The sequence below is a fragment of the Rana temporaria genome, chromosome 2 (assembly GCF_905171775.1).
Source record: "Rana temporaria chromosome 2, aRanTem1.1, whole genome shotgun sequence".
NCBI lineage: Eukaryota > Metazoa > Chordata > Amphibia > Anura > Ranidae > Rana > Rana temporaria.
Window position 1 is genome coordinate 97,129,017 of NC_053490.1, and position 22,584 is coordinate 97,151,600.

The window sequence follows — 22,584 nt, forward strand, 5'->3', positions numbered from 1 at the left end:
ATCTATACCAAAACCCATCTATACCATATCCAAGGAAATATTAGCTTCAAAACTTAAGGTGATCCAGTCATGGGATGTTGATCTTCAGAAAAGGGCCAACCAATAATTGGGCTATGCACCTCTAATAAACTTCACCCCAACACAAATGCTAAGTTTTTTTTTTATGTTGCAGCTAACGTTTTATTTCTAGTATGAATGTGGTCCTAATCTTTAAATGTAATGTATAATTGATTTCTACATGTTTTCCTCTCTGTCAGGAGATTGTATATGAAATATTGCTTATAACATTGTTATGTATTTATATACTGTTAGCCAGCAGGTGGTGCTTTAGCCTCTTCACGTTTCCCTTGGGTGAACAAAATCCTGTTGTATACAGAAGTTACAAATTACAAACAAAAGAAAGACCCATCAGAGTGATTCATTCCTTTTGGGATAATTTGAAGGCTCCCGTTTTCTTTTTTGATGAAAACAAACCTGTCTATTAGACAGAGTGTGCTATAAGCAAACAACTATTCTGTGCTGTCTCTTTAGTTAACCCACAGTGCTTTGGTAATCTTTTATCATGTAATAAATGGTTAGCAGTAAAACAAAGACTGTATACTAAGTTCACTTTTTTTTTTTTTTTCTAAATTCCAGCTCCCATATGTACCACCAATATAGCATTAATGTACTTCTTTTGCAAAAATAAAACATCTTTCCATTTATTCTACACACGCATACCTCACTGTCTTCATGGCTGTTTCAAAACACTTATCCACTACTTCTGCCTGTCTTCCTGGTCAGACTAGTGGTCAAGACACAGGAAGGAGTTTTGACCAGCTGACCTCATTAGCATACACCAGGGATATGCAATTAGCGGACCTCCAGCTGTTGCAAAACTACAAGTCCCATCATGCTTCTCCCTCTGAGTGTTATGCTTGTGGCTGTCGGAGTCTTGCTATGCCTCATGGGATTTGTAGTTCTGCAACATCTGGAGGTCCGCTAATTGCATATCCCCGGCATACACCATGCATCATCTACCCTCAGCTGGTCAACTCCTTCCTGTGTCATGACCTAAAGTCTGTCCAGGAAGTAAGGCAGAAGTAATGGATACGTGTTTTTAAACAGTCATGAAGAGAATAAGGTAAGCGTGTGTAGAATAAACGGAAAACTGTTTTATTTTTGCAAAATAAGTACATTAATGCTATATTGGTACACAGGGAGCTAGAATTTAGAAGAAAAATAAGGCGAACAAAGGTAAACTTAGCCTTTAACGTGGAAAAAACAGTTATAACACATCAGTTTCCAAATTAATAAAGTACCCGTAAACTTAAAAACAAAAACAAAAAAACAATTGATATAAAACTAAGCTTAAACATCATAGATTCTCTTCAATAAGAACCTTTGCCTTATTGTTATCTTGTGATTTTATGAATATTTGCTTAGTTCACAAAATAACTGTGTTCTTTATGCATACAAAAATTAGCACAATGCTGCCTCTTCGTCCTTGTAAATGTCTACCTCATTTCACACACATAAAACAGCATCTGACAAACGAAGCAGAAAACAAAGAACTCTTACTACCTCTTTTCTACATTATGCAGCTATTAGCAGGTTAATTCACAAATGAGGGCTTTTAAATGTATAGAAAGGCAAACTTGGCCAGGTGAGATCATTATCTACAGAAACCAAGTAGAAATAAGGTCCTCCTCATACTAATTCCCCATAACCCCAACCTTCTGAATTGTAAACCTAAAGTGGACCTTCAGTAATTTTTTTCAACTTTCCATCCATTAAATCTTCTGCCCTTGTTGTTTTAACTTTGGATAGTAAAACATTTTTTTTTCTGCCAGTAAATACCATATTTATCGGCGTATACCGCGCACTTTTTTGCACTGAAAATCAGGGCAAAATTGTGGGTGCGCGATATACGCCGATACCCACTTTCCCGCGCCAAGTTTGAATACTGCGCCGGCATATACCGAGCGCAGTACACTCGTGTATAGTCGGCCAGTCTCGGCTACTCCCGCGCTCACGTCCTGGACGTACAGGACGTGAGCGTGACAGTAGCCGAGCCTGCCCGAGTGTACTGCGCTCGGTATATGCCAGCGCAGTATTCAAACTCGGCGCGGGAAACGAGCGAGGAGGACGCCGCAGAAGGATGCCGGACCCGACGAAGAGGACACCCGAAGCCGCAGACGGACGCCGGACCCGACGAGGCCGCCGATGGACGCCGCGCAAGACACCAAAACAGTAAGTACAAAATCCTTTTTTCCACAGGAATTTCTGGCCAACTTTAGGGGTGCGCGATATACGCGGGAGCGCGCTATACCCCAATAAATACGGTACCTTCTACAGTCACTTCCTGTTTCTTGTCTGATAAAAAGCCTAGGCTTATGACATCATGCACAGCTCTCGCTCTCTCACTCTCGTGAGAGTTTGCCAGGAAGGGAGGGTTACCTTACAGCAGTAAGGTAAGGGGACATCTGCACTACTTTTAAGGAAATTGGAACCTTTCCCCGGCAAGCACTATATGTTTGGACACTTGGCACCAGCACTTTATTACATGCGTTCCAGTACCGCTCAGCCTGCTGCTCCTGCATGAACACTTATGTTGTTTTCACTGTATATGTGTTTTCTATCACCTATGTGTATAGTTTTGTAGCCTTCTGGCACTAGCAGCGTTAGCTGTCTTATTCACCTAGCACTTATTACATAGTTACATAGTTAGTCAGGTTGAAAAAAGACACAAGTCCATCCAGTTCAACCACAAAAAAAATAAACAAACAAAATAAAAAACACAGTACAATCCCATACACCCAACTCCATACCCACAGTTGATCCAGAGGAAGGCAAAAAAAAACCCCAGCAGAGCATGATCCAATTTGCTACAGCAGGGGAAAAAAATTCCTTCCTGATCCCCCGAGAGGCAATCGGATTTACCCCGGATTAACTTTACCTACAAATCTTAGTACTCAGTTATATTCTGTACATTTAGGAAAGAATCCAGGCCTTTCTTAAAGCAATCTACTGAGCTGGCCAGAACCACCTCTGGAGGGAGTCTGTTCCACATTTTCACAGCTCTTACTGTGAAAAAACCTTTCCGTATTTGGAGGTGAAATCTCTTTTCCTCTAGACGTAGAGAGTGCCCCCTTGTCCTCAGTGTTGACCGTAAAGTGAATAACTCAACACCAAGTTCACTGTATGGACCTCTTATATATTTGAACATGTTGATCATATCCCCCCTAATTCTCCTTCTCAAGAGTGAATAAATTCAGTTCTTCTAATCTTTCCTCATAGCTGAGCTCCTCCATGCCTCTTATCAGTTTGGTTGCCCTTCTCTGCACTTTCTCCAGTTCTCCAATATCCTTTTTGAGAACTGGGGCCCAAAACTGAACTGCATATTCCAGATGAGGTCTTTATTGTGTTCACCTTGGATTTGTTACTATGCATCACTGAAGTCGTGTACTGTTACACTGTTTAGATGCACTTATCTTTGATCTAGCACTGTATTTATGAGATTTATATCATTATTTCTTATCCCTACAGCGCAGCACTATTTTTTATTCATAGTTAGTGGAATCAAATTGATGTTCGCTTTCATCCTAAGTAAGGAGAGAATCTAAATGAACAGAAGGAAAAGTTTTTCCTTTAATGAGCAAATGTCTAACAGCGAATGTGGCTTTCATTCAGTAAAGTCGATTCATTCCAAAATCCAATGTTAAAAGTAAGAACATTTTTAAGTATTTTAAAGCAACATTTGTCAAGCCGTTGAATGTACTGTACTGAGAATTTTTCATGCATATAGAGTAGTGCCTTGTACATGTCTGGCAGATTTTTTTCTTCTGATATTTTGACCGTGTGCCCCATCGGAAATTCCAATGGACTTAGAAAGAGAACATGTTCTCTTTTTTTCAAATGAAGAAAATTTCTATCGGAAATTACGTTCGTCTGTATGGAACTCTGACGGAGAAAAAAACACACATGCTCTGAATCAAGTCAACGCATGCTCAGAAGCATTGAACTTCATTTCCCCCCTGCTCGTCGTGTTGTTGTACGTCACCGCATTATGGACGGTCGGAATTTGGTGTGACAGTGTGTATGCAAGACAGCTTGAATGGAATGTCGTCAGAAAAATCAGTCATAGTTTATCCCGACGGAAATTCGGATCGTGTGTACGGGGCATAAGGGAGGCATAAGGGAGATAAGGGAGAGTCAATATCCCTGACAGATTTTTTTATTTCCGACATATTTGTCCCATTGCGGAGATTTCCCTTTACTTCCTGGCCCATAGCCAAACAGGAAATGAGAGGAAATCCCTGCAAATTAAGGGAATTCCTTGGAGATTCCCCAGGTCACCAGAACTAGTGTCCCCATTGGAATACTTTCCCTCTATTACTTTTCTGGGGACAGCTCAAAATTTGGAATTTTCTTTCACTTTCACTGATAATGGTAAACAGGACAAATATAAAGAGTGAATCTCCCCAATTGGGACACAGACAGCAATAAAAACTGACAAGCGTTCTATTCCCTCACCACTCTATCCAAAGCTAAAAGAAAAGTTTTGCCTTTAGTTATACTTTAAGACATGGTTTTCCTCAACTTAGATAGATCTCCTTTTACGCCTCCCCTATCCATCGCCGCCACCCCCCCATTCATGCGTCCGATCCCTTTCAGGATGCCGGGCGCATGAATTCCAATGCAGAGTGGGTGGTTCTTGTAAGCACGATTAGAGCCAGGGGTTTTGAAGCCTATTAGAGCCAGAGGCTCTAATAGGCTTCAAAACAGGGTGGGCTTGGGGCGCTGAGAATGCGTGTGTAAGAATAGGGAATGAATATTCCCTATTCTCACACTGAATCAGGCGAATCAGGAAGTGCAAGTTTGAGACCCATTTGCCAATTGGCTGAAAGGAGAAGCATTCTGATTGGCCGCTGAGGAGGAGGTAGGGGACGGAAGCTACCAAGCAGGGGAAGGAGAAGTTGCTTGTGATGCACGTGGAGGCGAGCCGGGGAAGCCGCCAATGATTGCCCGCCATGGATGGGGTAAGTGCACCGACCGACCTGACTTGACCCAACGGAGAGATGGCGCATTGTTTGCTGCCTCCCCCACCAGCCGCCAATGTTTAACCTATTGCTTGCAAACACATCAGGATCCTCTGTGCTAAAGACTGACGATTGCTGCACCAAAAGGTAAAAGCTGTGTATTGTTTCACGCCAGTTTAGCAATAGACAGGATAAAAGGTATAGACCTTGAATGAAGAGGCAACCACATGAATGTGCCGAGACTTGTCCCCAATGTGAGAAGACCAGTGATAGGTCATTTAGAATCCTTCTCTCTTCATGTAAAACTCTCTGTTAGATTAAATTGCTTCTTGTGACTCAAAAGATGGAAGAGACGTTACAAGAGCAACTTCAGTGTAATGATTTCTTGTCTACAGTGGGATCTCTCATATGCAATTACAGCAATGACTACTTATCACATGAATTTCCATTCACAGCACTGACGCCAATCTGCGCAATGGAAAGATCATAATTGAACACTGTATGGGATTTAGTCACACATTCCTGCATATTCCAAGAAAAGAACATTGCAACAAGGTCTAAGGAAGGTTGGCCAACCTTGTATAGGGAGGACAATCCTAGGATACCTGAATTTAAGTAATTAGGTGTATGCAGCAACCCCATACATTTATATGAATCTTCTACTGCAGTCCATCCAATGTTGATATTTTATTTTTTGGTAGATGGGCAGCAGGTTCAATCAACCCCCCCCCCCCCCCCCCAGTTTCTCATATTTCTTTGAGACTATGAAGATCTGGGTTCAAACCTCTAACTGCTAGACGCGTTTAGGCGTGGTTGAGTGTTAATGTATTCCAATGGGCAAAATAAATTAATGCTCAAATGCTTGACACACCTAAACGCATCTAAACGCACGTAAAATACCAAGCTTTAGGCGCATTTTTAAGAAGCTTTTCAAGTTCTGACGTTCAAAGGAGAAAAGCAATGCATAAGGCCTTTGCCTCTGAAAAGTGTGATTTATGTAGATTTATCCAATCCCCCTTAAGGCTACGTTCACACCGGTGTTTAGGGCCAATGCAAATAGCAGTGGCAGGAATCAGAGATTCCTGCTGCGGCTCTCAGCAGGTAGGTGCAACTGCCGACCCTGTTCATTATAATGACAGATCGCAGTCAGCCGCAGCTACTTGCAGCTCTCTGCACAGCCAGCAATTACCTGCGGTGATCAGTGCTGGATGCAGGATCTGCTACTACAATTCGCACCGGCCTTAATCGCCAGTGTGCATGTAGCCTAAACCTACCTGTTGTGACAACTGTTGCTGGATACAGGTGTTCATGCTATCACTTACCATAACTGAGCACCACCCCACATTTTAAATTGCTGCATCATACTGGACGGCAAGGAGCTTGTAGTGACACTAAACTCTGGTTCTCTTTAGGTTTGTATAGGTAAAGGGGTTGTAAAGGTTCATTTTTTCACCTTAATGCATTCTATGCATTAAGGTGAAAAAACATCAGAGGATTAGAGCCCCCCCCCCCCCCCGAGCCCCCGTTTACTTACCTGACCCCTCGACACACTATTTCTAAATAAAACAGATCTGTCTGGATTTGGGCTTTAAAAACTCTAATGCCGGGTACAGACGAGAGGATTTCCCCGGATTTGGATCCGATGGTACTCACCATCGGATCGAAATCCGCGCCGAAATCCCTTTGCGATGACGTGTCACGCCATCGACGTGCGCGACGCTGTCATATAAGGATACCCACGCATGCGTCGAATCATTACGACGCATGCGAGGGAGGGAATCGGACGGATCGATCCGGTGAGTCTGTACAGACCACCGGATCGATCCGCTGAAGCCGATTCCAGCGGATAGATTTCTTAGCATGCTAAGAAATTTTTATCTGCTGGAAATCGGTCGGGCAGAAAAAAATCCGCGGAAAAAGATCCGCTGGGATGTACACACCAGCGGATCTATCCGCTGGAACTGATCCGCAGATCAATTCCAGCGGATAGATCCTCTCGTGTGTACGGGGCCTAACAGATCTGTAACTGCTGGGGGTGAGGATACCCCCAGCAGCTCTCTTGTGCCCATTAGATGCCTGGTGGATGGAGTGTGGGCAGGCTTTCCTTTCAGGATCAAATGTATAGGAAACGTTCCTTTTTTTCTGACAAACTGTAGACCCCAAGCAGACGCCTATAACACCTCACACAGCATATTAATTGCTTAGTATTTTATTTATTATAATGTTCTTTTTATTTCATCTAACTTTTTGTTAGGGGAAAACTAAATCGGTTTAATCAGAGTTTAATAAACATCTCATTAACAACTCATCTTTTCTAATGAGCAGCGTTCACAATGCCTGAACCTCATTAGCACATCAATGGCTTGGATTCAACGCTGGAAATGCAGAAAACTGACGCAAAGCTATTAGGGAAGATTGTGCGAAATATAAAAATACAAAGAAAGAAAACTGAAAAGCAGAATAGTATTTTGTCTATTTTTGCCTGTGACTCTAAACCTGAAAATCATTTTCATCATGAAAAAAAAGGCCTTTGTCTTTCTTATGGGGTCTTTCCGTGGCAATCACAATAGAACCCTCCGACCAGAAACCGCGGTGTCACCCGCCAGGTCACTGGAGTTTGTGGTATATAATATTATCAAAAGGGAAATCAAACAGTGACACTTCTATATAGGAAGGACAATGCTATTCTGCACCAGTGGTGGCAACCTGTGGCTCTCTATCTATTGTCATTCTCCAAACAAGACTTGTCACGTAGAGACTCTTATGGTTTGATGTTTTACAGCTGCCGAGACTCTAAAAGCTGTTTAAAGAGAACCATCCACCAACAGGCAGGCAAGGATTTCAATATCTATACTTAAATCATTATCATTAATAAGGTTTACTTGTGATCTTTTTGTCTTTCAGATCCTATATTTAGCTTTACTTTGTGTACAAAAGACAGAGCAGAGAACCTCCACTGGACTGCATGTGGTGAACTGGTCCTTAAACTCTGTACACAACCCAGAAGCTCTGTAGCAGTATAATGCTGTCAATGTGTCAGGACCTGGATCGCCTGTTGATGGCACTATGATTCCCTGGGTGGAGGGTTGTAGTTTAAGTGTCCACCAGTGGGTGACTCCCAGCAGATCCCAGTATCCAGTCTCTACCTGATGGTGGCTGCTGGGCAGGTATTTATTTCCTCTTATGCTCTCTCCTTAGTGTTTTGCCTGCCAGCCCGATGCATGCTTGCTGTTTAAAGTGGTTGTAAACCCACTTTTTCACTTTTACCTACAGGTAAGCCTATAACAAGGCTTTACCTGTAGGTATAAAGAATATCTCCTAAACCTGTACGGTTTAGGAGTTATTCCCCTTGCAATGCGGGCGGCGCATGCACAGGGGGGAATCCACGGCGAAAGGACAGGCATCCGCCGGACCCTGCCGATTTTAAATCTCCCGTGCACACGCGCGGGAGTGACGTCATCGCCGCTCCAGCCAATCACAGCGCTGGAGCGGCGATAACCGGAAGACACGCCGGAGCAAGATGACATCCTGCTCGGCGTGGACCAGGTAAGTGGTGTTCACCTCGTTCCGAGGTAAGTATTTCATAATCGGCTAGTATGCGGTGCATATTAGCCAATTATGCCTTTTGCCTTGCAGGTTTGAAAAAAAAAAAAAAAAGTTTATGCGGTTTACAACCACTTTAATTGCAAAACAAAAGAACGGATTCTTTTGGATAACCGCACTCCGAATAAAAATTGCCTTTATTGCTTGCTGTTTAATCCTGGGCCTAATTCGCACCTGATCCCGCTCCTGCCTTGCACCTATTGTATACTCCTTGTTCCTGTTCCTAGTCTTGGTTCCACTTTCCTGACTGTTCTTTGCACCTCCAGTTTTTCCTGGATTTTCTGTGTTCCCCATTTTGTATTTATTGTACATAGTTAGCAAAGTTAGTTGTTGGTTAGGCTTTCTGTTACTTAGGTAGCTTGTTAGATATTTTGTCTATGAAGTTTAAAAATGTATGGTTCAGTACACTGGCAGAGGTTGGAGGTGGATGAGTCTCAATCTCAGCACAGCAGATAAGTGCAGCGGGGACTAGAGGAGTGGGGAGGGTGTTGGGAATTCATCCTTATTTTTTAGCAGTAGAATTACCGTACCTTTAAAAAAAGCATTTGCACATTTATAAAACAGAAGTATACTGTATATATATATATATATAACGGTAAAATGGTTTACAAAAGCATTAAAATAATTACACAGTAAATGATTTCTAGTTTCCAGAGCACCATGGTAAACTAAGGAGAAACCACAACATAGTTTGAGACAATTTGTCTGTTTGAAACTGTAGACTAAGTCCTCTGATAATGTACAAGTTATTGAGATGAGTCACTAAGCTTTTTTTAAAAAAAAAAAAAAACAGGCTTCTTTCATCAAAGAAACAATTAAGATACTTTAAAGTGGCCCTGTCATTTCCTAAAAAAATGTAATACTTGTTTCCTGTAATACAAAGTCATTGGCGTTTTATACTTCTGGTAGTGCTGGGTGCTTCTCCAACCCTTACATCACTGAGGCGCTGTTCAGATCTCCTGCAGTGGGAATGAGCACTCCCGCTTGCGTTTTTATAAGCACGATATATATGCGGTCTCGCGTGTCGCGCATAGGCCAGCCCATTCGCTCCAATAGGCTGTCCTATGGGTGTTTGTGAGCCATAAGAAGCTCCTGCTCCTTTTATTGACTACAAGCTTCACGATTTCCGCAGGATTTTGTTGTGCAAAATCGCACCACATTTAGGGGTGCCATTAAAAATGAATAGCACCCAAAATCGCGTTACGCGGTTTACTGCAGTTTAGAATCGCTGGTGGATTCCAAAACCCAAATCACCAGGTGGAAATGGGGCCTGAGCCCTGTAGTGACAAAGCGGTTGATTATTAAACATCAATGTGTGGTGGGGGTCACAGGCTTTTGACATTCCCGGAAGTAAACAACACTAAAAACTTTTTCAGGGGCTTCAGCTCTTTAGCAGTAAGAGACTCATGCTGACGGAGCGGTGAGTATAACCGCTCTTCTATTATGGGGAACAGCTATTTCAGTATTTTTGGGCAACTGACAGGGTCTCTTTAAAATTGTGAACATGTATCTAAAGCTGCAACTGGCTCAAGAGGAGAAGGCATACTGTTAAATTTCATATTTATAAAAAATAAAATAAAAACTTTTTTTTAAACATTTATTTTTATATTAATTGGCCATTATTTATTAGTCCTGGCCACAATAAACAAAAAACATATCTACAAAACCACTATACATGCCCTTACAGAGGAAAACAATTTTCCCCTTTACACATCGCAACCATGCATACATATTGTTTTGCATTTACCTGGTTTTTGGATTATTTACCTAGAGAATGTCTTTGAGGACATCACATCTAATCCGAAAGCACAGCTATCCCCAAACCCCTGAAGGTGGTATCAGGAAAACACTGAAGTCACTTCTTGTTAGTGCATAGAGCTCCTTAAACAAGCTACAACTCTCATCATGCGATGGAAATTGTAGATGGTGATGGGTGTGAATATAGGAGGGATTGTAGATAGGCTTTTGAACAATCCTTAGGTCTAGTAGAGGATGTTCAATTTGCAAAGTGGAAGTGGGGAAGCTGTTCTAACTTTTAATCATTTAATCATGTTTTAGTAAAATTCATTATATATAAAAAAAATCACTCGTGGTCTAAAGCCTCGTACACACGATCGGATTTTCCGACAACAAATGTGTGATGGAAGGGTTTTGTCGTAAAATAAATTATACCTTTTATCGCTGCCTTGAGATTAGCTATAAATGATGTACAAAAATCTTAAGGGTATCTACATACCAGGCAAGATGAATTCCAAATAACCAAATATAATACTTAAAACTCAGAACCTGGGGGGTCCACTGAGTGCATATGAAGCATAAACGCAAAATTTGGTATTGACTTACCTCATGGCAACATTGCTCCCATCAATAACAATGGGCCTTAGGTTATCGCAATCATCTATTACTTCCTGTTGAAAAGGAGATTCTGATCTTTGAGACTCAAAGGACGATGGTTCCCGTACATTTGTACTAACACTTCCATTTTGTTCACATTCACTCTTGCTACCAAGCTTGACAAGCTCCCCCAAAATGTCATTGATTAAAGCATTGGTTCCCAACTTGTTGAGGACAAGAAGAACTTGCTCCTCCGAGTATCCTAGCTTAAGTGCAAAGTCCAGTTTTGTTTGGTAGTCCTTCGACGCGTCAGGTAGGTTCTTGATCTCCTTAGCTCCTATCAGAACATCCTCATTTTTTAGGTCCTGTAGGATCTCATTCCTTTTCAGAATGTATGGCTCAATGCAAGGAGAGCGACAGAGCTGTCTGTGTGGTTTGGTTACCTGACAAGGTTCGGCTACGAGTCTCCCCGACAACTCCAACTCGTTGTCAGAATTTGTGCTTTCTTCTGAGTCACCGCTGGTGCTGCAGGTCTCCTCGGAGGTATCTTTGTCCAAATCATCCTTTCTGGAATTGATTTTATCCATGGTGGGTTTCCGCAGGATAGTCCACGGTACAATTGCACCTAAAGTGGAATTACTGCTCTCTGCGTAAAGATGGCCGAAGCTGTGCCCGAAATCATCCTTTAAGCCCATGAAGCCGGTACATGTGTCCGATTCCACCTTTCTAAAGCCTTGATAGTACGACCTGAACTCCTGAAAAATAGAAAAAAGTCACAATAATGACCATGTTGATACCTGCAAAGTGTAGACAATAATAAAAAGATGTTTCCGTCATCATGATAGAAGGCTTTCTACAAGGCAACTATTTTGGCAACCACAAAGGCCCCAGGTAAAATGTATGTTTGTTTCTCTCCTCCTAGCAGTCTGCCCCCCTGTTCCTTAAAGAGTCATTATCACCTGTCCATTCAGGGCAGAGTAACAAGGACTACCAATAGCCCCTCCAAGAAAGGCATATTCACCCATTTATACTTCCTCACTACAAGTAAGCTCTGGTGTCAGATGGTTTTTAAGATGTACTCAGTGGATGACATCACTACCCCTATGTGATAGAGTTCAGACCTGATGAGTGAATGCTCAGACCTAAGTACCGATGCATGGGGGACGTCACATACTCCTTAATACCCCAAAGCAACACCCTGTTACAGCAACCGATCAAGGGCTGTGCTGGAGCAAAAGGCAGCATGGGAACCTGCATCAGTGAATTTGCTGAGGGTAGGCAACCAAAAAGCATGTTCACTCTGCCCTGAATCGGCAAAGTGATGCCCTGTACACACGATCAGTTTTTCCGTCGGAATAAACTCGGATGGTTTTTCCGACGGAATTCTGCTCAAGCTGTCTTTGTCACACCAAATTCCGACCGTCAAGAAGGCGGTGATGAACAACACTACGACGAGCCGAGAAAAATGAAGTTCAATGCTTCTGAGCATGCGTCGACTTGATTCTGAGCATGCATGGTTTTTAGTGAGTCGAATTCCATACAGAGGAACGGGATTTTTTTCCCGTCGGAAAAATAGAGAACATGTTCTCTAAGTCCGTCGGAATTTCGGACGAAAAAAGTCAGATTGGGCATACACAAGTTCGAAATATCCGATAAAAAGCTCCCATCTGACTTTTTCCATCGGAAATTCCGACCGTGTGTGCAGGGCATAACAGTGTCTATTTAAACAAAACCTACTCTATGAATATGAAGGCCACCATTGCTGACCTCTCCTCTGTTAAATGATAGCTGTCATGCTAAGCCAATGGCTTAAATGCTTGCATGATTTAGAGAAAGCACACATCAGGGGTATACTCTGACTTTCTAATCTGAATGCTTGTTTCAGGTCAGTAGTATTAAAGGATGAGTAGGGCCAGAGATTTTGTGGCCCTACTTCTCAGGAGTGCAGTTCATTCCGCACTCCTGTGACCTGTTTTCAGCCAACAGCGGGCTAAAGTCCTCTGCTGGCTGCTGTCACTCAGCCGGTCCAGGCTCTGGATCTATCCCAACTTTACAATCAGGATTCACCCAGAAGCCTGGACTGGCAGCGGGCTGAATCTCTCGGCGAGTTGCTGGAAGACTGAGCCAGATGCTCCCATACCCTCCACAGCCCAGCGCTCCAGTGAGCACTGGAGGGGCAAAGCAAAGAGCCGGTCACTAACAGTCTTTGCTCTCTGCTCAGAGCTGAGGGGGTGAACTAAGAAATCAGCTGTGTTTGGTGGCTCAGTTCTCAATGTAGAGGAGACAGGGGACAGATGAAGCATCGGATCCATGCTGCATCTACCTAGGTGAGTATGGATGCTTGTTTTTTTGAAACCCGAGCTTCTCTTTTAAAGCCAGATTCTGTCAGGAATTTTCAGGGGGAGGTTAGCAATGGTAGCTGCCATAATTCTTTCCGTACACCTTTAAAGGGTCACCCAAAATTGTTATTTCAGTATTTGGTAGGTGTCAGAAAACTGAACCACCTGTCACTTTCTCATGCTTCATGGGACTTTACTAGAGAAATTTATGTGCTTAAAGAGGAATTTCCTTGCCCCATACTCACCTGCCCATTGGATTGTCCTGCTGGGACGTGCCAGCCCAAGTCCTGGCATTTCTCAGTGATTGTGAGCCAGTTGTTTCTTCAGGTTCATGCAGCCAGCCTATGTTGACGTGCGCTAGCTCCTCCCTATGGCCGCTGTGTGTCATAATCCTGCAACCTCTTGGGATAGAGTATGTGATATCCCAGGAGGCTGTGGGAGCAGGGGCACATTATTCTCACCTAGGCTGGGGTGGGATCAGAGAAAAAAAATGTTGTTTTAGATTGTGGAAGTCAGTGGAAGTGTAGGGAGTTTATATGCCTCACTGGAGTGAAAGTCCGCTTTAAGTTCCTACAGCCATAATATAATTTATTCATGAAATTACTCTTTAAGAATGATGAGTGGAGAGATACATATTTATAACACAAAGATTTTTTTAGACAACACTTGTCTGCTCGGTGACAGGGATCACTGATGTAACAGCTTTCTTGCCCCTTTACCATGACCTATAATTGCCATCTGTCCCCAGTTTTCATGTTGAAAGCCTCAAATTTATGTCCCTGTAAATGCCCCCAGGTTTTCATAGCTAACCATTAATCGTTCTATGACCCAATTTATATGCGCATTTGATTCATTTATTATCATGATCATTTTTTAATCATGAGTAACATCATAAATATCAAAAGCACTTATATTCCAATGTAAAATCTTGGTGAAAACTAATTCAACACTACCTACTATACCAAAGGCATTTGCTGGTCACAAATCAGGACACCGCGGTGCAGTAATTCAAGCAGTAAGTTGGTCTCTTTCGCCTAGCTTGGCACTAGCTGTCTCTACATTTTCCTACTACCCATAGCAGGTCGCAGCTTGTACCCCTCGGCTTGGGGGAAACAGTAGCAAGCTTATTGCATTCTTTTCCTGCGGGGGCAGTGTTCCTTGTTGTAATCTGTCATCTGTGCCGGACAACACCGCTTAGGACATTTGATGTTGACAACATTTTGAACACAGAATTTATAAAATAATTTTCTCTTTGTGATAAAAGAGCAATGACAGAAAAGCAGCTTTGAAATTATTTGTTGACCTTACTGAACTGTTTTGATATATTCTGGAAATAACATTTTATGTAGTTATTCAAAGCAGTAATAAACCCGAAACAAAACATTTATTATATGTGTGTGCAGCACAGTGGCTAAGTGGTTAAAACTTCTTCCTGGCAGCACTAGAGTTGTCGGTTTGAATCCCAACCATGGCACTACCTGCCTGGCATTTGCATGTTCTCCCTGTGCCTGTGTGGGTTTCCTCTAGGTACTCCGGTTTCCTCCTACACTCCAAACACATGCAGTTATGTAATTGGCTCCTGTCTAAATTTGCCCTAGTATGTATATTAAGTGCCTTAGGGCCAGATTCACATAGAATTACGTCACTCCATGGCGGCGTAACGTATCCCATTTACGTTACACCGCCGCAGGTTTACAGCGTAAGTGCCTGATTCTCAAAACTCTTACCTGTAAACTTGCGGCGGTGTAACGTAAATCCGTTCGGCGCAAGGCCGCCTAATTCAAATGGGGCGGGCACCATTTAAATTAGGCACGTTCCCGCGCCGAACGTACTGCGCATGCTCCGTCGGGTAAATTACCCGACGTGCATTGCGCTAAATGACGTCGCACGGATGTCATTTGTTTAGACGTTAACGTAAATGCTGTCCAGCGCCATTCACGGACGACTTACGCAAACAGCGTGATTTTTTAAATTTCGACGCGAGAACGACGGCCATACTTAACATGGCTTAGAACACCTAGGGCTCAGCCCTAATTTTACGCGGCGTAACTCGACGAAAACTACGTAAAGTTAGATCGACGGGCAGCGCGCACGTTCAGGGATCGCCGTAACTAGTTATTTGCATATTCTACGCCGACCGCAATGGCCTCGCCACCTAGCGGCCGGCATAGAATTGCATCCTTAAGATCCGACAGTGTAAGTCAATTACACCTGTTGGATCTTAGGGCTAGCTATGCGTAACTGATTCTATGAATCAGCCGCATAGTTAGGACGGGCGGATCACAGAGATACGACGGCGTATCAGGAGATACACCGTCGTATCTCTTCTGTGAATCTGGCCCTTAGATTGTAAGCTTTTTGAGGGTGAATATACAATATATATATGTACAATGCTGCATAAGTTGACAACACTATATAAGTACCTGTCATAAATAAAAATGATATTGCAGTTTGCCAGTTCATTGATGTGGTGGCTGCATTAGATTTCTTTTTAGGGCTTTGTAATATTGTCACCTTGTGATCCAATCTGTTGTTTTTCAAAAGAACAAGTAGCCCTTTAACAGTTACAAGGTTGAGATAAATCATTTACAGGGGTGCTTACAATGATCAGCTTTTATTTATGTTAAACCGCTATCCCAAATGCAAAAAAACGTTGTAATTGCTTATAATGTGTTAGCTGGGTATCTAAATCTGCTAGTACATCTAATACTCTCTCCCCCCTCAAAATAACAATGTTACTGTTCAAAGGTGCTCCTGTTCTCCTCCATCCAGAGTGGGCACTCTAATACAGGAGGTGTGATGCTGGTCAGATGACCAGGTGAAAACAGAGGGAGAAAAAACTAAAAAAATAAAGAATTGCAACCACCATCTAATTTTTGTTTCCAGGTTTAATACTGCTTTAAAGTGGTAAACGGCATTGTGTAAGAATGTAATAACCCAATACAATCAGAAGACGTGTTTTAATGATCTAAGCCAAAATATGATAGGCTGCTCAATTTCTGAAAATAGTAGATGCCCAACTGTCTCCGGCGTTATTTGTTCTTGAGTTATTGAACAAGTTTGCAGGAAGTAAAGTAAAAGTTCTAATCTGCAGCTCTTAAGCTTCAATATTCATCTTCATTTAGAAGCTGTCTCCCACAGTAGAAGAAAAGAAGGCTGGACTATGCAATTTCTTTATTCAAGTGCTGTATACAAAGGTGAACTACAGGTATCAGCTTACATGTTTCAAGGTCGGGTGCTTACTCATAGCTGATATGTAATATTCATCTTCATTTAGAAGCTGTCTCATACAGTACCTCTTTTTGGCCACAAGATGCCCTCAGTCTTCCGGGTTGAATGACACTTCGGTACCCAACAAGGAAGACTAGAGAAAGACTGTGAGTGCAGGTCGTCATAGCCCCACCCCCTGAGCCCAGTGCCCTGCACTCACGGTATATTTATAGAAGAAGACAGAGGATCCATAAAATCATGTGTCAAAAAACATCAGAAAATGGTAAGTAAAAGAAAAGGCATTAAATACCCCTGTATGACATGAGGCCACAGCGTGGTCATCCAGTTCTGGGAGGGATCCATAGACATCCTCCCAGAACCCCGCGTCCTGCCAGCCTCCTGCGGTGTGCATCGTGAGCGCTCTGTGACCGATGTGTCCTTTGGAGACAGCCGATCCCAGATCGAGGTAAAGGGCCACAGCTGATCACATGTAAACAGACTTGCCCGATATCGGCAGTCCTGTTCTCCCACACTGTGTCTGTAGGAGGAAAGGAGACCCGGTAACCGGCAAGCTTGTCAGCACATAGTTTACACTGATAAAGTGGTCTGTGATTATCAGTGCCCAGATTATCAGTGCAGCCTATCAGTGTCTATTCGTGCCACCTATTAGTGTCTCCTCATCAGTGCTGCCTATCAGTACCCATCAGTGCCACCTATTAGTGTCTCCTCATCAGTGCTGCCTATCAGTGCTGTTGATCAGTGCCACCTAATCAGTGCCTATCAGTACAGCCTATCAGTGCCTATCAGTGCTGCCTCATCAGCACACCAAAAGAAATCCCTATCTCAAAAAATGATAACAATTTAATTTGGGTACAGTGTTGCATGACCATGCAATAGTCATTCAAAGTGTGACAGTGCTGAAAGCTGAACTTCTAGGCAGGAAGGAGTGAAAGAGCCCGGTATTGAAGCGGTTAAAGTGTCTGTTTTCCTTTTTCTTTAAAAAAAACAGAAAATAGTTAATACATACCTGCTCTGCTACCGGGACCACCAACCATCGCTCTCTTGGACCGCTGGGCTTGCTAAAGGATTATCCGCAGCTGATACTTCTGAGAGTGTTCTTTGCCTGCTTACCCTCTGCGTGTTTTTATTCCATTCCACAGCCCCTCCATCCTTACAGGAGGCAATAGTGACATAGGGACTGGTGGAAGGTACCATAGGGGGGGGGGGGGCATCCAAAAGTATATAATTTTTTTACAAAGCACCCCTCCAATGGATCAGTGAGACAACCAGGCATTCAGAAAGATAGTTTGGCATTGATAGCCATATCCCCTTAGAATAGTTTCCTTTTAGTTCTAGAGATATTTGCTACTTTTTATACAATATTGTTTTTTCAATGAGGTCCTCCAATGTGCCTTTGGACCCTGAGGATCTCCAATAGATCTCTGACAGCCCTATTGTCTACAAACTGGCAAGAGCAGATGTCTCTGCCTGCCCCCCTTTCAGAGGTCCTTGTAGACTATGTAGTCTTTTCACCAACCCCCAACTACACAGGAACAGCACTGCTACATTTTCATTCTTCAAGGCTTCCCATTTATAAAGCACAGAAACGACCCGCCAAAATAACAACTGAAAAACCTGTTCAATAAAGCAGAATAAAAATTCCAGGAAGCCATAAAATATACAAAAATGATATATAAAGACCACAGTAAAGACTGTTGTATGATTGTAAGCACAGCTTTGAATAAAACAAGCATCTAAGTGTAATAGGCTAAGGACATTTTCTAATCAAATTTAAATGTATCAATATATCTGTGTATTCATGAATCTAGATAAGGGATGTGGATGGAATGCACGGGCTGTGATATATCACAACATGCTTAATATACTTCACTTCACCACCCCTAACTTTTCTGACCTCAATAACTGATTTTAATAAGATTTAATGATCGGCATACAATCAGATTTTACAATTCAGCCTATAATTTGGTTCCTTGGATAAGGATCTTTGCATTAATAACATGATATACAAGTAGGAACTATGCTCAAGTCAACCAGGAGGATTTGCAAAGCAAGATACTGACACATTCAGGTGCCTATCCACTTCAATTCCAGGCAATCGATTGATTTTTGGCTTTATTTCTTACATTTTTTTGCTTTATTTCTTTTTTTTTTTTGCTTTATTTCTGGATGCAGCACCTATTCCTGCAATTCTGGGCAGTTGACTAAAAGGGTTTTTCCTCTATTTGCATCAGATTCATCAAAGTTCTTCAAGCTATAAATCGCCCTCATAAAATGTATGAGCGTTATTGTTTTATTTTACTCTTTTATTTCAGTCTCACAATCAGGCACTTACTACCTTCTGATAACTTTAAGTGACCATCAATCACTTGAAAAACTCTATACAGTAATGTGACCAGATTTTTAAAATGGGACATCTTTTTTTTTTTACTAGTAATGGCAGCAATCAGTAACTCTCTGTCCGCCTCCGCCGCCGGACTTGGGCCGGGGACAGTGTCCTCAATCCGGGGACTGTTCATGGAAACCGAGGAGGTCTGGTCACCCTACTATACAGAGGTTCTTGCAAAAGAAGAGCTAATATACCTACCTTTCTCCAGCGGCCTGTGTATTCCACCATGAATCTATTCTAGTGCTACAGCCTTCATCAAGCTTTTCTTTATATAACACTTTTTCAGAGTGTGTGCCACCTTTCACATGCACATTTTTATGTGCCTTCCATACCAAAAACACAATGGGGGTTATTTACGAAAGGCAAATCCACTTTGCACTACAAGTGCAAACTACAAGTGCAAAATGCATTTGAAATTGCACTGAAAGTGCACTTGGAAGTGCAGTCGCTGTAGATCCGAGGGGGACATGCAAGAAAAAATACAAAACAGCATTTTAGCTTGCACATGATTGGATGATAAAATCAGCCGAGCTTCCCCTCATTTCAGATCTACCAAATCAGATTTACAGCGACTGCACTACCAGTGCAATTTCAAGTGGATTTGCCTTTTCGTAAATAACCCCCAATATCTCATTGTTTCTTAGATTACCTATTATATCCTCCTTACTATGGACCACTAACAAACTGGCCTTGCTGTAATTCATCCCGTCGATTTGATCCACGTCTTTTTCTAGATCCTCAATAGCTATTCCCATGTACATTCACCGGCCACTTTATTAGGTACACCTGTTCAATTGCTTGGTAACACAAATTGTTAACCAGCCAATCATATGGCAGCAGCTCAATGCATTTAGGCATCTAGACGTAGGGAAGACTTGTTGAAGTTTAAACCGTGTATCAAGAATGGGGAAGAAAGTGAATTTAAGTGACTTTGAACATGGCATTGTTCTTGGTGCCAGACGAGCTGGTCTGAGTATTTAAAAAACTGCTGATTTACTGGGATTTTCACGCACAACCATCTCTAGGGCTTACATAGAATGGTCCAGAAAATATCCAGTGAGCGGAAGTTGTGTGGAGGAAAATGCCTTGTTGATGTCGGAGGAGAATGGGCAGACTGGTTCAAGAAGATAGAAAGGCAATAGTAACTCAAATAAGCACTCGTTACAACCAAGGTATGCAGAATACCATCTCTGAATGCACAACACATCGATCCTTGAAACAGATGGGCCACAGCAGCAGAGGATCACACTGGGTGCCACTCCTGTCAGCTAAAACAAGAAAATTAGGCTACAATTCGCACAAGCTCACCAAAACTGGACAATAGAAGACTGGAAAAACTCTGCCTGGTCTGATGAGTCTCAATTTCAACTGCAACATTCACACGGTAGGGTCAGAATTTGTCGTAAACAACATAAAAACATGGATCCATCCTTCCTTGTATGAATAGTTCTGGCTAGTGGTGGTGGTGTAATAGTGTGGGGGATATTTTCTTGGCACACTTTGGGCCCCTTAGTACCAATTGAACATCATTTAAACGTCATGTCTTACCTGAGTATTGTTGCTGACATGTCCATTCCTTTATGACTACAGTGTACCCATCTTCTGATGGCTCCTCCCAGCAGGATAATGCATCATATCACAAAGCTCAAATAATCTTACCACTGGTTTCTTAAACATGACAATGAGGTCACTGTACTCCAATGGCTTCCACAGTCACCAGATCTCAATCCAATGTAGCACCTTTGGGATGTGGTGGATTTGCATCATGGATGTGCCGCCGACAAATCTGCAGCAACTGCGTGATGCTATCATGTCAATATGGACCAAAATCTCTGAGGAACGTTTCCAACACCTTGTTGAATCTATGTCACTAAGAATTAAGGCAATTCTGAAGGCAAAAGGGGATCCAACCCGGTACTAGCAAGGTATACCTAATAAAGTTGCTGGTAAGTGTATATTCCTCAGTATCATCCAGTTTAACAGAGAATTTCTGGTTAAAACCAGCATTTAGTTAATTTCCATATACCATCCCAAGCACCTGCTCTCCTGCATTCTAGACACATTTCATACTGTGACATTTAGCCTCTCTCCCTGTCTGGAAATCATTCCATATGCCATTTAGCAATCTCCAAACTAAGAAATCTTTTAACAGCACCCTTAATAGTCCTCTAATTCACATAGTATCCTCTTCTGTCACTGATCCAGCTCGGCCCCCATTGCCACTGTCACCTTATATCCAGCTTACTCATTCCCCCACATCTAGCTCTTTATCTCTCTAGATTGTAAAGGACTCCCTCCTGCTGTATCCTAATACTATAAGTTATAAATATATCATTTTTTTTACTGTACATAGAAATATCGAATAGTAATGCTAGAAAGCTGATTATTTGAATCATAAAATCTTCCCCATTTATTTTTTTTTATATATGTTTTGTATTTTCTTCTCAGCATAGATCTAAATTTGTCTGTAGAATGTTTGAATGCACTTACAGTTGACTGAATCACTACCCCTACTGGAAGGCTGTTCCAAGAATCAACTTTTTTGGTATATAAATAATTTCTAAAATGAGTTTTGAACTTTCTCTTGCTAGTTTGGGGTCATGTTCCCATATTCTTGATTTTAGCTTTGTATTGTATCTAAGATCATGACTGTGCAATTGTCAGTTAAAATATTTTGTTTATTTTTATTATATGTATTACTAACCCTGGCAATGTGCAAGTATAGTATTATAAATTTAAATCTTTAAATACATAATAATAATAGTAGTAATATTAATCATAAGAATATATATTACATATACACATACAAAATCCTAAATCATTTCAGGGATACACCTTTACCTAATCCTGAAGGGGCAGATCCTCAAAGAAATTACGCCGGCGTATCTGTTGATACGCCGCGTAATTTCAAATTTTGCGCGTCGTATCTTTGTTTTGGTATCCACCAAACAACATACGATGGCATCTGTGTTAGATCCGACAGGCGTACGCCTTAGTACGCCGTCAGATCTAAGATGCAATTTTCCGGCGGCCGCTGGGTGGCGTTCACGTCGTAATCCGAGTCGAGTATACAAATTAGCTTTTTCTGACGATCCACGAACGTACGAGCGGCCGTCGCATTATTTTACGTCGTTTCCGTTCGGCTTTTTCCGGCGTATAGTTAAAGCTGCTATCTGGTGGCGTACTCAATGTTAAGTATGGCCGTCGTTCCCGCGTATAATTTAGAAAATTTGACGTCGTTTGCGTAAGTCGTCCGTGAATGGGGCTGGACGCCATTTACGTTCACAACGAAAACAAGGACGTCCTTGCGACGTCATTTGGAGCAATGCACCCTGGGAGTTTTGACGGACGGGGCAGGCACAGTTCGTTCGGCGCGGGGACGCGCTTCATTTAAATGAAACACGCCCCCTACTCGCCGCATTTGAATTCCGCGCCCTTACGCAGCGAGAGATACACTACGCCGCCGTAACTTACGGCACAAATTCTTTCAGGATTCAAAGATTTGCAAAGTAAGTTACAGCGGTGTAGAGTATCTCACATACGCTGCGCCCAGGCAAATGTATGTGGATCTGCCCCGAAAACTTTGAACTACTACTATTACTAATGACTGTGCATTTATAGTTTTACTATGACCCCACTGAGCACACCATGCCGTAGCTACTGACAAAGG

General features: G+C 42.3%; 1 protein-coding gene across 1 annotated transcript in view; it reads right to left on the reverse strand.

Moving 5' to 3' along the window:
* Positions 1-22,584, reverse strand: part of ZC3H12C (zinc finger CCCH-type containing 12C) — a 76,525-nt gene that overhangs the window by 11,474 nt on the left and 42,467 nt on the right. The window contains exon 2 of the mRNA XM_040340565.1: positions 10,968-11,713. Within this exon, the coding sequence (XP_040196499.1) occupies positions 10,968-11,713 (746 nt within the window). The remainder of the gene's footprint in view (positions 1-10,967; positions 11,714-22,584) is intronic.